Source organism: Macrobrachium nipponense, chromosome 41, assembly GCF_015104395.2.
Source record: "Macrobrachium nipponense isolate FS-2020 chromosome 41, ASM1510439v2, whole genome shotgun sequence".
NCBI lineage: Eukaryota > Metazoa > Arthropoda > Malacostraca > Decapoda > Palaemonidae > Macrobrachium > Macrobrachium nipponense.
The window spans coordinates 40469010-40487046 of NC_061102.1; the positions used below are offsets into that span (position 1 = coordinate 40469010).

At 43.3% G+C, this 18037-nt stretch overlaps 1 protein-coding gene across 5 annotated transcripts in view; it reads left to right on the forward strand.

The window, feature by feature from the left end:
- LOC135212719 (unconventional myosin-IXAa-like) overlaps positions 1-18037 on the forward strand; it is a 371838-nt gene that overhangs the window by 31696 nt on the left and 322105 nt on the right. For all 5 annotated transcript variants that reach the window (XM_064246413.1, XM_064246417.1, XM_064246414.1 and 2 more), the window contains exon 3: positions 16893-17412. In XM_064246413.1, the coding sequence (XP_064102483.1) occupies positions 16893-17412 (520 nt within the window). The remainder of the gene's footprint in view (positions 1-16892; positions 17413-18037) is intronic.

The following is an 18037-nucleotide window of genomic DNA, read 5'->3' on the forward strand; positions in this document are numbered from 1 at the left end:
CTCGGTGAGGGAATGGATGAGTCTGCTGGGGACCATTTCCTCACTGGAGAAGTTTGTTTCTCTGGGAAGGTTGCACCTCCGACCACTTCAGTTCTTCCTCTCAAGCAATTGGTCACGCAAACAGGATCTAGAAGAGGTCTTCTTTTTGACGGAAGAAGTGAAAAAGCACCTCAAATGGTGGTTGGATCCAAAGAAGCTTGCGGAAGGACTTTCGCTCAAGCTTCGGAACCCCGACCTAGTGTTGTTCTCCGACGCGTCCTCCACGGGTTGGGGAGCAACACTGGGAGGGAGAGAAGTGTCAGGCACCTGGAGAGGGGAACAGGTGTCCTGGCACATCAATCTAAAAGAACTTTCAGCGGTTTTACCTTGCTCTAAGGTTCTTCCAAGAGGAAGTCTCCAACAAAGTGGTTCAGATAAACTCGGACAACACCACAGCCTTGGCATACCTCAGGAAACAGGGGGGAACTCACTCTCCTTCTCTGTTCGCCATTGCGAAGAATATCCTGATTTGGGCGAAGTCGCAAAACGTCACGATTCTGACAAGATTTGTGTCAGGCGTGGAAACGTGCGAGCGGACCTTCTCAGTCGGCAAGGACAGCTTCTGCCGACGGAATGGACCCTTCATCAGGAAGTATGCCAGGCGCTATGGAAGCTGTGGGGACGTCCTCATGTGGACGTTTTCGCAACTTCCCGAACGAAGAGACTTCCGCTGTATTGCTCCCCAGTTCTGGACCCGGGAGCAGTGGCAGTAGACGACCCTACTGTGGAATTGGTCGGGACTAGACATTTACGCTTTTCCCCCATTCAAAATCCCTCGGGGAAGTAATGAGGAAGTTCGCTGCATCAGAAGGAGCGAGAATGACCCTCATCGCCCCCTTCAGGCCAGCGGTCGACTGGTTCACGGAGGTGATGTCCTTCCTAGTAGACTTTCCAAGGACTCTGCCCCTAAGGAAAGATCTACTCAGACAGCCCCACTTCGAGAGGTACCACAAAAACCTCCCCGCCTCTGAGTCTGACTGCGTTCAGACTATCAAGAAGTTGGCCAGAGCGAGGGGTTTTTCAAGACCTGTGGCAACGGCGATTGCCACCGCAAGGAGGCCCTCCTCAATCGCAGTTTACCAATCAAAGTGGGCTGTCTTTAGAAGTTGGTGCAGAAGGAAGGGCATTTCCTCCACCTCAACCTCTGTGAGCCAGATAGCAGATTTCCTTCTTCACCTTAGGAAAGAAGCGAAACTAGCCGTTCCCACGATTAAAGGCTACAGAAGCGTGCTTTCTGTGGTCTTCAGGCATAGAGGACTCGACTTAGCGAATGATAGAGACATTCATGATCTCATTAGATCATTTGAGAATGTGAAAGTTCTCCAACCGAAAGTACCATCGTGGAACTTAGACGTGGTACTTAAGTTTCTCATGTCGAGTCAATTTGAACCGCTCCATTTAGCCTCGCTTAGGAATCTTACTAAGAAGACTATTTTCCTAACCGCTCTGGCGACGGCGAAGAGGGTTAGCGAAATTCAAGTCATAAGCAAGCATATTGGGTTCAAGGATCATAGTGCAGTTTGTTCCTTAAGTCCTACGTTCTTAGCAAAGAACGAGAACCCTTCCAACCCTTGGCCGAGGACGTTCGAGATCAAAGGGTTGTCGGAGCTAGTGGGACCTGAAGCTGAGAGAGTCCTGTGTCCTGTCAGGGCTCTCAAGTTTTATTTGCAGAGAACCAGAGCATGCAGAGGTTCTTCGGAGAACTTGTGGTGCTCTGTGAAAAAACCAGATCTTCCGATGTCGAAGAATGCACTGGCGTTCTTCTTAAGAAGTACGGTTAAGGAAGCCCATGAAAAGTGTAGTGAAAGTGACATGGAGCTTCTGAAAGTGAAAGCCCACGAGTTGAGGGCTATTGCTACTTCGGTGGCTTTTCACAAAAATATGGCAATCAAAGATATTTTGGGCGCCACTTATTGGCGAAGCAATTCGGTGTTCGCTTCACACTACCTGCGGGAGGTGAAAGCAACATACGAAAATTGTTACTCGCTCGGACCATACGTCGCTGCAGACACTGTTTTGGGGGCAGGAGGTAGCGCTCATCCTATCCTTTAATGGTTTAGGGGAGTTTTTAACTTGTGTTATGGTTGTGGGGTTGACCGCCTGCGGCGGATCTCCCTTCCATTAGCTTAGTCTATGTGGGATACTTTTGGTAGGCTACGCCAGGTGGTTTGGTTTTACTTCGTTGCCCTCATTTGTATGGTCATGGTCTAGTTCACGTCGTGGTCTAGCCCCTGTTGACAGATCATCTGGAGTGCACCAGCTTTATAGGTCTCTACCTTGCTGGCAACTCTAGTAGCACAAGCAGACTTACGCGGCAGTAACCACGAAGTCAGCTATGCTAACAGGTAAGGAATCAAGATATCAATTATCTGCATATATATGTTTCCTAAAATCTTCTATTCTGTCTACTCCCACCACCAAAGGTGGGATTCAGCTATATATATATCTGACAGGTAAGTTTCATGAACAAACTTAATTGTATCATTACAATATCATTTTAATACAATCTACTAGATGCCCCAAGGAGTGGGCCTCTGTAAGTGCTAAGTCATCCTTACCCCTTCAGGTGCAGCCCTTTCGAGGCAGCAGACAGAGGTTGCAATTTAGACCACAAGCAATGGTTCCTCATCGAAGCCTCCCACTTGTAAGTGAGGATTCAGTCCTCCATGCCCCTGTGGTTGCCAGGCTCCAGTTTTTCTGGAAGAAATAAGTGTCAATGGGCCAGAACAATGGGTAGTAATAGTTCTGAAGGAGGGGGTACGCTGTCCTTTTCAAGGAGAGGCTTCCCATGATCGACACTCTCTTTGCATTGATGGCCTATTCTATAGGATCAGAGAGGTATTCAGCCCTTCAGAGGAAGTCTCTTCTCTCCTCATAAAAGGAGCAATAGAGGTAGTCAAAGAATCTATGGTCAAAAGGGTAGTACCCAAGTCTACAGGAGGATGGAGATTGGTCCTTGAGTTGAGTGCTCTGAGTGTCTTTGTAGAAAAGACAAAATTTCACATAGAAAAACAATTTGTCCTTGTATCCATTCATCAGGGCGATTGGATGGTCTCCCTCGACATGCAGGACTCATACTTCACATTCCCATTCCCATTCATAAAGATTCAAGGAAGTACCTCAGGTTTGTTTGAGAAAATCAAGTGTATCAATTTTGGGCCCTGTGTTTCAGCCTCTTGACTCCCCCACAGGTTTTACCCGAGTTCCCGCTCCCCTGGCAAGTTGGCATCATTTATTAGACTTCAACATGTCGCTCTATCTGGTCGATTGGCTAATTCAATCATCCACTAAGGAATAGTGCATGGAGGACCTTCAAAAATCCCTGGTTATCGGCAGACTTGGTTGATGGCAATCTGGTTTTATGGGGCGTGTGTGGGGGCCATAACATCTGCAATTTATGGCACCATAATGGGCCAAGTTTCGGTTATGGGTGCCATAAGGTGCCAATAATAGTTATGGCGCCATAACATACCTAAGAGAGGCACCATTAACCGAAACTTGGCGCCTATAAATCTCCAAGTTTCAGTTAATAGCAGTTTTTGCTTGTCAGCACCCTGTTGAGAACCCCCACCGATAACTGGTTTATTGTTAAACCTTCAGAAATCCCAACTGGCTCCTTCTCAGGAAATTCTCTATTTTGGGGGTGAAGATAAATTCTCAGAATTTTCTGGCTATTCCATCCCCAAGACAGTAGAGGACTGTCTGAGGAAAATCAATGTTTTCATACAATCAACTTACCTGTCAGTTATATACATAGCTAAGACTCCGTCGTCCCAGACAGAAATTCAAATTTCGCGCCACTCGCTACAGGTAGGTCAGGTGATCTACCGGCCTGCCCTGGGCGGCAGGACTAGGAACCATTCCCGTTTTCTATCATATTTTCTCTGTCGCCGGTGGTATCAACATTTTTGCTATTACCTCCTGACTTAGATTCTTATTTCATCCTTTGATCATCGTTTATCGGCTTTTTGGTGACGTATCTGGATCGTGTTTTTGGCATTCGCTGTACTGTGGACTGATTTTGGACTTGCTTTTTGGATTTTTCTCAGTATGTCTGATTCAAATGTGAGTGTGAGAATGTGTGTGAATGTAGGCTGCAGGGTGAGGATACCGAAAGCTTCGGTTGATCCTCACACTGTATGTCGTAAATGTAGGGGGTTTCAGTGTTCTGCTACTAATACTTGTCATGAATGTGAGGGATTAAATGCAGAAGAATGGAAGACTTTAACTTCTTATTTGAAGAAGTTAGAGGGGGATAGGGTTAGACGTCTGAAAGGTGTGAGTACAAGGCCTATTGAGCCTTTTATTGATCCTTATTCTAATCCTGATGATTGGATTCTCCCTATTTGTCTAATTCACAAGCTTTACTTTCGGAATCGGCCTCGGAAATCGCCGATCTGGAAAGCTACAATTCGGTCAGATGGAAGTCCAAAATGGCGGACTTACAAGGTAAGGCTAGTGAAAGTGAGCATTACAGTGAAGTGAGTTCTCCCAGTGTTGTGGAGGGGGCGTTTGATCGTCCCTGCGACGTTCCCAGGCCTAGACCTCTTCCAAGCTCCCATGCCCAGAGGAGAAGGAAAGTCGAAAGCCTTAAGAAGGTCGTGGGGAATCCCCAACGGTCAGACGTCCCTTCAAGCATGGCTCTGTTTCGTTGCAGGCTGCTCAGGGGCGCTTTAGAAAAAGCGTCCTGCGTGAGTGTTTCTCATCCTCTCCCTCTCCCTCACCTAAACGAGGGTGGAAGGAGTCGGATTTATCTAGGCCTCTGAAACGGCATTTGAAAGAACCTGAATTAGATTCGAGCCCGGAGCGTTTCTCAGATGAAGCACCCTCGTCTATAAGAAGGCGAAGGTGCGTCAGCTGTCACCCGACGTGGACGTGGAAGAACACTTTCCTACTTCTCCCCCGATTGAAGATGACGTGGGAGAAGCTTCAAGGAAGATTCTCTTGGCAGTACAGGAGCAACTAGCCTCTTTGGTGGGAGTGTTAGCGAGGGATCCTCCTCGTAGGAAGACGTTTCTCTTCCAATCAAGAAGTCTCGTCCTCTCCCCTGCAAAGCGAGAGGCGTCATGCAGACGTGAAGCTTCCAAACATATCGCAGAGGCTTCGGTTTCGAGAGCGAGATCGGGAGAATCTTACGGCAGACACGTAACGCCAGATAGACGTGAGGCGTCTTTTAGGCATGAAGCGTCATTTAAAGCTGCTTATAAGCGCGAGGCTCCAACCAAGGTATTGGCGCCAGTTAGGACACCTGTTGAGAGCGAAGCGTCTTCCAGGCGCGAGGCGTCATCCAGACGTCAGCAGCCAGACAAGCGGGAGGCGTCAGCCAGGACGCTTGGCGGACGAGAAGCGTCATCCATTTATGGAGAGAAGCCTAGGCTGTTGGCGCCTTCCAAGACTATTAAAGCTGTGAAGAGGAAGGAATATCATTCCCTTAGCCCCTCTCCTATCAGGAGTTTGTCTCTCCCAGAGGAAAGACGTACTGAATTGTCAGCGGAGACTCATCTAGACCCCGAGTTAGAAGTAAACTCGGAGGAGGAGTATCAGGGAAGAGAAGGACTGTCGAACTATAAAGTTTTGACAGCCTTGCTTCTAGAGGAGTATGGAGACGACTTGACTCCTGCCTCTCCTCCTTCTCCGCGCTCTCTTTTCTCGAGTGCAAAGACGAAGAAGTCTTCGTCTTTTCTTAGAATGAAGCCCGCCATTTCGATGAAGAGGGCTCTTCAGTCTTTAGACTCATGGATGAAGTCGAAGAAGGAGTTGGTAAGAACGGTCTTCTGCATGCCTCCAGCGAGACTAGCTGGTAAAAGAGGCATTTGGTATCAGACGGGAGAGAATATGGGCATTTCTCTTCCGTCTTCGTCAGAAGCGGACTTTTCGACCTTAGTTGACGCTTCACGTAGACAAGGTTTGAACTCTGCCCGTATAACTTGGGGCATTTCAGAACTGGACCATCTCCTCAAGGGACTCTTTCATGTATTGGAAGTTTTCAACTTCTTAGATTGGTCCCTTGGGGTGATGTCCAAGAAAGCCCATGATTCTGAAGGACTCGAACCAGAAGTCCTTCTGTGTATTTTGTCTTGTATAGACAAAGCGGTTCAGGATGGCTCGGTTGAGATCTCCTCTTATTTGGAGCAGGTCTTCTTAAAAAGAGGACAGTGTATAGTGCCTTTTTGACCAAAGCGGTCTCCCACTCTCAGAGGGCAGCGCTACTGTACTCTCCTTTGTCAGACTTTTTGTTCCCTTCTCAGTTAGTGAAAGACATTTCTCGTTCATTAACTGAGAAGCCGACTCAAGACCTTCTGACTCAGTCAGCAAGGAAGAAGAAACCTGCTACTGCAACGGACATGAAAGGACCGAGTACATCAGTTCAGCCCTTTCGAGGTGGCGGGGCCCGACCTCCAGAGCTCCCGCAAGAAGGAAGGCTCCTGAGAAGAGAGGTAGGTCTGCCTTTCGTCCCTTTAAAAAGGGAAAGTGATGCTTCTCTCCTCCAAGCACCAGTAGGTGCCAGGCTCCTGGGATTTGTGGAGGCCTGGGCACTTATAAACGCAGACGCTTCATCGATGTCTGTAATAAGGAAGGGATATCGTATCCCTTTCCTGAACACTCCTCCCCTAACGTCAACACCGCGGGAACTAACAGCCAAGTACAAGGATCCTGTGCTGAGGGATACTCTTCGATCGATGGTGGATCAGATGTGGGACAAGAGAGCGATAGAACTAGTACTGGATCAAACTCCCCGGGGTTTTTACAATCGCCTTTTTCTGGTTGCGAAGGCCTCGGGAGGCTGGAGACCAGTACTAGACGTCAGCTCTCTGAACAAATTTGTTCAGAAGGAGAAGTTCTCGTTGGAGACTTCTGCCTCAGTTCTTGCGTCATTGCGACAAGGAGATTGGATGGTGTCTCTAGATCTCCAGGACGCCTATTTTCACGTCCCGATCCACCCTTCATCGAAGAAGTACCTCCGTTTCATGACGGGGGGAAGGATCTTTCAGTTCAGAGCCTTGTGTTTCGGCCTTTCCACAGCTCCTCAGGTCTTCACAAGCCTGATGAAGAATGTGGCGAGGTTTCTTCACCTCAAAGGAGTAAATATCTCTCTGTATCTGGACGACTGGCTCATCAGGGCCAGATCAGAGAGACAGTGCTTGGAGGACCTTACGTTAACTTTAGACCTGATCAGAGCGTTGGGATTACTCGTGAACCTCGAGAAGTCGCAGCTGACCCCCAGACAGAACTTAGTCTATCTGGGGATTCAGATGGATTCTCGGGGTTTTCGAGTATTTCCTTCGCAAGAGAGAATCGCAAAAGGTTTGCAGAAAGTCTCTCTCTTCTTAAGGAAGGAACAGAAGTCGGCGAGGGAATGGTTGAGCCTTCTAGGGACCCTTTCCTCGCTCGAACAGTTCTTCCCGCTAGGAAGACTTCATTTACGTCCGCTTCAATTCTTCCTCAAGAGGTCTCGGAGTTGGAAAACCGGACAACTTTCAGACGCCTTTCCCATTCCAGTGGAGATAAGACCGCACTTGGAATGGTGGTTGCCCCTCTGAAAGAGAACAAAGGGATCTCTCTAAAAATCCAGACCGCCAGACCTAGTGTTGTACTCCGACGCGTCGGAGAAAGGTTGGGGAGCAACATTAGGCTCGAAGGAGGTGTCAGGCACCTGGGAAACAGCGCAGGTGTCTTGGCACATAAACTGCAAAGAGCTCTTCGCCGTACACCTGGCTTTGAATAGTCTAGAACCTCTTGTTTCGAACAAAGTAGTGCAAGTAAATATGGACAACACCACGGCACTTGCCTACATTCGAAAACAAGGAGGGACTCACTCCTCGTTCCTTTACGAACTGACGAAAGATCTTTTACTTTGGACGTCTCAGAGGAACATCTCCCTTCTTACAAGGTTCGTTCAGGGAGTAAAGAATGTGAGGGCGGACAGACTCAGCAGGAGGAACCAGGTCCTTCATACAGAGTGGACCCTACACGAAGAGGTGTGTCAAGATCTCTGGTCTCTGTGGGTGACCCCTCATGTGGATCTCTTCGCCACTTTCATCTCCAAAAGGCTGGCAGTCTTTTGCTCGGTCGTGGAAGACCCCAGAGCTCTTATGGTAGACGCCTTCCTGCTGGACTGGTCTCATGTAGACGTCTATGCTTTTCCTCCATTCAAAATCCTGGGACTAGTACTGAAAAAGTTTGTGGCTTCAAAGGAGACGAGGATGACATTGATAGCCCCCTTTTGGCCGGCTCAAGATTGGTTCACGGAGGTGGTGGAGTGGATCGTAGACTTTCCCAGATCCCTACCAAGAAGGATGGATCTTCTCAAACAGCCACACTTCAAGAGGTATCATCAAAACCTCCCCGCTCTCGCTCTGACTGCCTTTCGACTATCGAAAGACTCGTCAGAGCGAGAGGGTTTTCTCGTGAAGTTGCAAGCGCGATCGCGAGAGCCCGCAGAACCTCCACTAGGCAAGTATATCAGTCCAAGTGGGAGGTTTTTAGAAGGTGGTGTAGAACTAAGAAGTTGTCCTCCTCCACTACCTCTGTAGCGGAAATTGCGGATTTCCTTCTATTCCTGAGAGAGCAATCTCATCTAGCTGTATCCACAATAAAGGGATACAGAAGTATGCTCTCGGCAGTCTTCAGGAATAGAGGATTAGATCTGGCAGATAACAAAGATCTCCACGATCTCATAAGGTCCTTTGAGACTTCAAAGTCTAAGGAACCGGTCCCTCCTAACTGGAACCTAGACGTGGTTCTCAAGTTCCTTTCATCCGAAAGGTTCGAACCTCCTCATCTGGCATCGTTTAGAGACATCACCAGAAAATGCCTATTTCTATTATCTTTAGCTACGGCAAAGAGAATTAGTGAATTACATGCTCTGCAGGATAAAGTAGGATTCAAGGGAGACTCAGCTATTTGCTCGTTTAAGACCCTGTTTTTAGCTAAAAACGAGAATCCCACGAATCCCTGGCCTAAGTCATTCGAAGTCAAAGGCATATCGAGTCTCGTAGGCAGAGAAGCAGAGAGGTCTCTATGCCCTGTAAGAGCTCTGAAGTTCTACCTTCAGAGAAAGCATCAGATGGGAGGCTCTAGGCAAGGTCTTTGGTGCGCGGTAAAAGACCCCACAAGACTGATGTCCAAGAATGCTCTGGCATTCTTTGTGAGGAACGTCATTACAGACGCGCATAAGGTCTGTTCTGACGAAGAGTTTCGACTGTTGAAAGTGAAAGCTCATGAAGTGAGAGCAGTAGCAACGTCTCTCTCGTTTCATAAGAATATGTCGCTTAAAAACATCATAGATACGACATTTTGGAGATGCAACTCAGTATTTGCATCTCATTACTTGAAAGACGTTATGTGACCTATGAGAAGTGTTTTTCTCTGGGTCCTTTCGTATCGGCGGATACGATCCTGGGTACGGGAGCCGACACCAATCCTTAAGTATATACTTTCCTTCTTTTTAGATATGGTCTGGAGTCTCTTCTAACAAGAAGGACTTGGTTTAGCACGGGCGGCCGTCTATGTTGTTCAGTAAGAGACTCTTGTCATATCTAATTAGATGAGTAAAAATTTTTTTTTTTAGAAAATTATGTATGTGTGCGTAGTGTGTTTTTTGAGTTATGGTTGTTGTGAAGAGTTCGGGGATAACTTGGAACAATCTTTATTTCTAACATGTGGTTAGGATCAGGTGGTCGGGATTGGTTGTGTGCTCCTTCATAAGGTGTATTGTCATATAAGTGGATCAACACCCATTGACAAAGTCCTTTCAGGCTCTGCCGAGTAAGCGGATAAGACCCCTTCGGCAGACCCACAAGAACTCTTGGCCATAGATCATATATCTCGCTAAAGTTTCTTGAGGTGATGCAGACTACTGGGCAAACACCCACGAAGTCTACCACCTATCAGGTAGGAACCAAGGTTTTATTTATACCTACAACATATGTTGTTTACCTGTCTATTCCATAAGTAGCTGTCTCTTACCCTCCACCAAAGGGTGCCAATCAGCTATGTATATATCTGACAGGTAAGTTGATTGTATGAAAATGATATTGTTATGTTACAATAAAGTTTCATACATACTTACCTGGCAGATATATACATAGCTAAGACTCCGTCGTCCCCGACAGAAATTCAAATTTCGCGCCACTCGCTACAGGTAGGTCAGGTGATCTACCGGCCTGCCCTGGGCAGCAGGACTAGGAACCATTCCCGTTTTCTATCATATTTTCTCTCTTCCACCTGTCTCCTGCGGGGAGGCTGGGTGGGCCTTTAATTGTATATATCTGCCAGGTAAGTATGTATGAAACTTTATTGTAACATAACAATATCATTTTTCTTTCCCTTCAAAATTGCTCAGCCACCCAATGGACGAGTCTGCTAGGCACCTTGGCATCCATGGAGCAATTTGTCAGGTTGGGAAGGCAGCACATGAGAGCCCTACAGTTTTTCCTAAGGGTCAGTTAGGATCAGGGGATTCATCAAGATTTGCTCTTCTTTCCGGCAATGCAGGAGATCAAGGAGGACCTGCATTGGTGGAATTTTGCAGACAGGTTGACAGAAGAAAAGTCTCTGCTTCCTGTGATCCCAGACCTAGAGTACTTCTCTGACATGTTGGATCTAGGCTGGGGTGCTAGGGGACAGAAGTTTCATGGACCTTAGGTGGTTACAGCCAATGTGCAAAAGTTTATTATCTCATCCAATTTTCAACCCTAGAGACATAAAATGATGCCAATTACTATCAACTGTTGGAATTCCAATGATTTAAAATGATGCCATCCAGTTTTCAGATTCTGATATTAAAAATACACCATCCTGTTCTGAACCATTAGATTCTGATGTTAAATTATACCGTCCTATTCTCAGCTCACAAAATCAAAAATATGCCTAATATATTACATCTTATTCTCAACTGGTGAGATTGCAATGATATAAAATTATATCATTCTGTTCTCAACTATTCCAATTCCAATTGTGTAAAATTATGCCATCTGATTCTCAACCCTAGTCATTCTGGGGACAAAATTATGCTACCCATTTGCAACCATTGGGAGTCTGATAACATAAAACTGTGTTATCCTGTTCTTAAACTTTGAGAGTGGTGATATTAAATAATGGATGTAAAATTATGCCATTGTTTTCTCAACCATTCAGATTCCAATGATATAAAATTATGCTTTTATTTTCAACCCTTCAGATTTGCATGATGTAATATAAAAGAAGATAGAGACAGAATAGTAATACAGTCATACCCCTACATACAAAAGTCCCTATGTATGAAAAATTCAGGTTACGAAGGCAAAGACGAAGATTTTCTTGCTTCTGTGTACAAAAATAATTCAGTTTGTGAAAGGGTGTATTTATTGTAAAGTCCAAGATTCGCCCAGGCCGCTGAGAACAATTTTAAAACACTCATGCCGCCAACTCGGTAGACTCGCCACCATCCTCCCGCTCTCCCATTGGTTCCTGATGCTAGTCACTGCCAAAAGATCCTGCTCTCCTATTGGTCAGCATCTGTTCCATCATGCATCCATGTAAAGGCGTTCCTTGACCATTTCGTTGCGGCAGCATTATCGTAAACACCTGGAATTTGTTCGTTCACATAGATTTTGTTTGCTAACGTAAATTTGTGTTAGTGATTTCGCTTTCGTTGTACTGTAAGTTACTTTATCGTGTTGTGTGTTAACTTTTACTTACGTTATTAGCCATGGGTCCCAAGAATGTTGCTGAAGTTCACAGAAAGAAGAGGGTGCTTTCTATGGAGACGAAGATGGAGATAATCAAGAAGTGTTAATGTTTTCTGCCATTTGTTAATGTGTTTCGTAGAGTTTAGTGTTAATGTTTTCTGCCATTTTTTTAATGTGTTTCGTAAAGTTAAGTGTACATGTTTTCTGCCATTTGTCCTCCTCCTCTGTTGCCACTTTCAGACATCGCCTCACTCGAAAGGTAAGGTTCCACATTTTATTACATATGTATGTAGTACATGTACGTACAGTATTTCATGTACCCTGTACACTAATACACTTTATTTACAGGTACAGTCATGGTTAGGTTAGGTATTGAATGGTCTAAATTGTTGTTTTTAATTGTTTATTGGTCAATTTAGCTTTATTATAAAATTTACTGTGGTGTTTTTGTAGGGCTTGGAATGAATTAGGCAATTTACCTGTAAAACGTAGTTCTAGATACGAAAAAAATCAGGTTACGAAGGCCGCTTTGGAACGGATTAATTTTGTAACCTGAGGCACTACTGTACCAGAAAGAAGAGGCTCTATTATAAAATGGGCAGAAAAGTTTAGATACTTAGGATATACTTCAAGCCAAGAAGGAGGATGTGAGGCTGAAGTTGACAGTAGGATAAAAGCTGCATGGGGGAAGTGGAGAGAGGTAGCTAGAGTGGTATGTGATAAGAAAATGCCAATCAAGTTGAAAGTCAAGATATATAACACAGTGATAGGACCAGTGTTAATGTATGGAGCAGAAACATGGGCTCTAAGAAGAAAAGAGGAAGTAAAGCTTTAGAGAACAGAGATGAGAATGCTGAGGTGGATTATGGGAATATTGCTGCTTGAGAGATTGGAAAATGATGACGTAATAAAGATTACAGAGGTGATAAGAGAGTCACAATTGAGATGGTATGGGAATGTGTTGAAGATGGGTGATAAGGAGGGAGTGAAGAGGCTCCGGAGGAACCTGTTATAGGAAGAAGATCAAGAGGGAGACAGAGAATTAGATGGTGAGATAAAGTGAAGGAAGATATGGAGAGAAGAGGTTTGGTGGACAATGATGCTTTTGACAGAAGGCAGGGGAAAAGGCTTATTAGGCAAGACCCCTTAATGTACGGTTAACAGTGGGGAAGAAGAAGAGATTTGTATGATGTAATATATGCCACCATACTCTCAAATTTCTGGGTTCTGATCATGGTAAATTATGCCACTATACTAAACTCTGGGTTCTGATCATAGTAAATTATGCCACCATGTTCTCAGCCATTGACATTCCAATGGCATAAAATTATGCTACCCTATTCTCAACCATTAATGTGTCCAATAATGTTACATTTTCTTAATATTTTCAACCATTGATTCTGCCCTATTCTAAAATTTTGAGGTGTAGATGTTTTAAAAATTGTGCCTCTAGTCTCCTCCATTGAGGTACCAATAATGTTAAATTGCAGCACCACATTCTTTACTATTGAGGTGCTAAAATTAAAATTATACCATGCTGTTCTTCATCATTAAGGCTTTACGTATAGATATGAAACTGTTCCACCTTGTTCTCCGTCATTTTGATACTGAAGATGTATAATTTTGCCACCTTATTCTATATGAGTGAGCCTCCAATGACAAAATTGTGCCATCCTGGTCACTATCATTGGGCCACTGAAGATGAAAACTGTGCCACTCTGTTCTGCATTAGGTTCTTGTGACAAATTTGTGCCACCTTCATATCCATCATGGAGGTACTGAAGTTGCAAAATTGTCCCACCTTGTTTTCCCCTGGTGAGGTTTCAATGAAGTGAAGCTGCCATCTCATTTTTCAATGGTAAGGTTCCAATGAAATGAAATTGTGCCTTCCCATTATTTCTGGTAAAGTTCCAATGACTTGAAATTGTGCCATCTTATTCTCCAAGAAGTATGGCAAGCTGATCCACAATTTGGTTTTAATCCGTTATTTTAAAGCCTCATGCACCATTACCTTAGTTTTCCTTTAAAGGAAAATGATAAGATGAATAGGATTGGGTCAAGGTCACTATTGTTCTCATTCTTTGCTTATATTTCTACACTGCTCACATTCATCTAACTTGTTTCTTACTAAATGCATTTAGTCAAGAAGTGGAGGCTTTAGAGAGCTTTGTACATGTTCTGTGCCTTGATGTTTAGGTCTTCAAGGCATCTAATGAATTTTTTGTGTTCAATGGCAGTCCATGTTATTAATGGAGATAGAAACCTGGTTACATTCATTGATTCCATGACTAACATGGCTTCTAGAGGTTCAGCATCTTCCATTCTCCGCTACAGTTTAGAATCCTTTCTCACCATTTGGGCATAAAGAACCTTGACTATGAGTCTTTCTCCACTGCGCCATCCAAATTTATACTAACTACATATGTATTTCCAAAAGCTTATTTGGAGAAGCAATGTTAGTAGTAATGCATTTATTTAATTATTATGGCAAAGTGACAAAATTGTCTTCTGTAGTCTGACGGTTGTACAACATATGAAGTAACCTGGTTATTGAATTTTATCTGCCATGTTGCATACTATTACCACTTGCTTAGTAATAAGTAGAGCATTCCAAATCACAAGGGATCGTATAGCCATAGGTGACTTAAAATGTGAATAACCAAATCGTAGCCTAAGACCTACACTACAACACCAGATTACTATACTCATTTTAATTGCCATTCGAGATGTGACATTTCATTGTGTATACCATAAGTACCTAAATGTTAACATACTGTGATTGTGAATGATGCATTCATTGTTGTGAATGACGAGATCGCTATCCTAGCCTGAATTATATGAAACTGGCTTCCAACACAGTCTGTACTTTGTAACTCTCAATCAAAGCACCTCACAAGAAAACTAGTACCCTTATTTTAGATATGCATATCCCCTAAAGGCACTTTCCCCAAACAAACTTTAAACAGAGAATACTTTAATGTTTATGGTTCAGAGATCACAATGACTTCTCGTTGTCTTAATTATGGCTGAGTCCGTGAGCCATTTTCGCACAATCTTACACTCTGGTAACGCCTAACTACCGGACCAACAAAAAACAACCGACAGTCAGCAGTTAAGCTATTACATACACGCATACTTACAAACTAATACATGAAGTAACTAAACACATCGCTTCTCCTAACTAAATACAGTACTCGACAAGATACTAATATCTTGTTGCTTTTGAAGGAACGGAAAAGTTGGGAAGAAATTTTGTCAGTGCATTAGTCACTTGCTTGAATTTTTGCCTACTATGTCACTTTATTGCCCCGTGACCTTAATATGGGCTAAGACGGTGATTTGAGTCAACAGATAATAGCAGAGGTATGTTGTTGAAGCAATCTGGCATTAGAACAAAGCAGATATCAGATCAGCTGGTTGTGAGGAGGCATTCAGTTTGACGCTGGGTTGCCAGATGTAACGAAGGTGGCAACCATGAAATTCCGTCTCAGAAAAAGTGCTCTGGTATGCCTAAGAAGACCGTTGATTGAAGTTTGACTCTTCTTATGTGTCAATTACTTTATAATTTATGCTTGGGAACAGTCAAACTTTGATCAGTAGTCTTCTAGGCATACAAAGGCACTTTTTCTGAGATGGAATACATATTATGGTTGCTACCTTCGTTACATCTGGCAACCCAGCATCGAACTGAATGCCTCCTCACAACCAGCTAGCTGATCCAATATCTGCTTTGTTCTAATGCCAGATTGCTTCAACAACATACCTCTGCTATTATATGTTGACTCAAATCACTGTCTTGGCCCATATTAAGGTCACGGGGCAATAAAGTGACATATAGCAGGCAAAAATTGCGGTGTGAATGCTGACCAAAAAATATATATAGCTGCTTATTAAACCTCCAAGCAAGTGACTGAGCACTCTCTCCTGGTCAGTGTCCAAGCTCCACCCGTTTCTCTACGTGCTGTAGGCTGCCTGATGCACTGACGAAATTTCTTCACAACTTTTCCTTTAATTCAAAATTCAACAAGATATTAGGCCACTTGACACTAAGAAGCCTAATATCTTGTCGAGTACTGTACAAACATAACAAAACATAATACCTTCCTTTCATAAAATATGCATTTCCACTTACATAGATAAGGAAAATATATGCATAGATACACTACAAATTCTGGTAAAGTACAACCTCTTGTCTAAGTTTTGACACATACAAACTACATACACATGAATCTGGGCCTTGGCATGAGAATGCCAGACTTCTTGTAAGGGGACTCAGAAGAAGGGATCCTTGGGAATCCATAGGTCTTCAGGAAAGGCAGGAAATGATTTGGGAGATGTATACATAGTTTGCCAATTGTAGAGTAGGCAGCTCCCGGTTATCAGGGGGAGGTTCCATTCCAACATGATGATAAGTGAAAATCACTGACAATTTTCAGCACCAATAACTGCATTTTGCGGCCGATAAATGGACATTGGCATCAATACCTGATTATCAGTGCCGATGAGCAGTAATTGGCACATAGAACCGAAAATAGCAGATTTTGGTCACTAGATAAGCCCCATAAAACCGGATTGCCAATAACTGAGGCTGCCGATAACAAGGACTGCCTGTATGTCTCACCTTTTATAATTTGGTTATTTTTTATGCCATCTGTATCTTTCATCATAATGTAACTACTTGGTGTTTCAGTTATAATCCTTGGGTGTGGTAAAAAGAGTGATTCCTTTTTCGTAACCTTTATCTTCCTTTTTCATCCTTAAAACTAACTGCATGTTTACATATGGTCATTTAGGTGTCTTCCCACGAGTATCCCCTCTTGACTTTGGCACCTTTGCCACTGTATCTGATAACCTGTCCCAGAAATCTGGCTTGACTTCTCTCTTTGATTGTGATGAATCTATGAAGTCCTCAGACATTTCAAATCTATGAGTATGCCTGCTCCATTGTGTCTTGTCTCATTGCAATTCTTCCATTGTCTCTCTAAATTTTTTCATAATTTACCTCCTTTCTTTCTTTTTATTTAGATGTATAAGTTTTAATTATATTTGTAATGTATTCTGTATTATTTTATATTTCATTGAATAACACTTGGCTGAAATGTGTATTTGTTTTTGTGAAATCAAAATTTGCATAGTGAATGTTTTCCTTACAGTACATATACTGTATTTTTTCTCTTACAGATTTTGCCTACGGGAAAAGATGTCCTCTGATTCCTTGTGGGCAGAACCAAATCAGCTTGACTCCCAGCTCATCAGAGACTACTTTTACAAGTTCTTATACCAACCCAAGGACAAGGAATATCCAGACCTTTGCCAGTTACCCAACTTAACAGAGCAAACCCTTTTAGAGAATCTACGGGCCCGATTCCAGCGTGGTTATATTTATACTTATGTGGGGTCCATTTTAATATCTGTTAATCCATTTAAATACTACCCCATTTATAATCCAAAGTATGTTAAACTGTACCAGAATCACAGACTGGGTGAACTCCCTCCCCATATTTTTGCTATTGCGGATGTTGCCTATTCTACCATGATTAAACAGCGTCGTAATCAGTGCATAGTTATCAGTGGTGAAAGTGGAAGTGGGAAGACTGAATCCACACTGTTTCTACTTCACCATCTTACAATGCTTAGCCAAAAGGGTTCGCATGGAAGCGGAGTAGAGCAAACTATTTTAAGCTCTGGGCCTGTTTTAGAGGTAAGCCATAGTGTCCTTTTTAATGTAGTGTAATGCCATAACAAATTACATTTTTAATTACTATGTAACTTACCCAGTAATTACATAGCCATAAGTTCCACTTATATGGCAGCTTGAATTCAAAGTTTCACGTAGAATAGTAACGACTGTGAGCAGCAAGCTCAGTTTTGTTGCTGCCGTTGTATGGTAAACACTGATGATGGTTAGAGCTTGTTCATTATTTTCTGGTTATTACCTGGATTTCAGTGGTGAGCTTTCCCACTGGAATGCATATTTAGTAACCTTTAATGAAGTCTCAGTATGAGTTTTTCCTTGTTTTGTTGATTAATCAACTAGTTTTTGTTCATGTTTGCAAGCCGATGATAATAGTTCTGCCTAAAAGTAATTATTTTATGTTATGTCATTCCTTTAAGCTAAACTTTGCATTGTCTTTCTGTTTACTGGGGTTTCATTCTTGTAAACCCTCAGTATATAGTTTTGCCTTATTATTTAATTATTGAAGGGGGTTTTCCAAGAATAACACTCGAAAACCGTTTATTGCCTCAAAGTAATATTTGTATGTTTCATCATTCTTTTAGACTAAAATCTAGATAACTCTTATCCATTTTTGCGTAGGCTCCTTGTG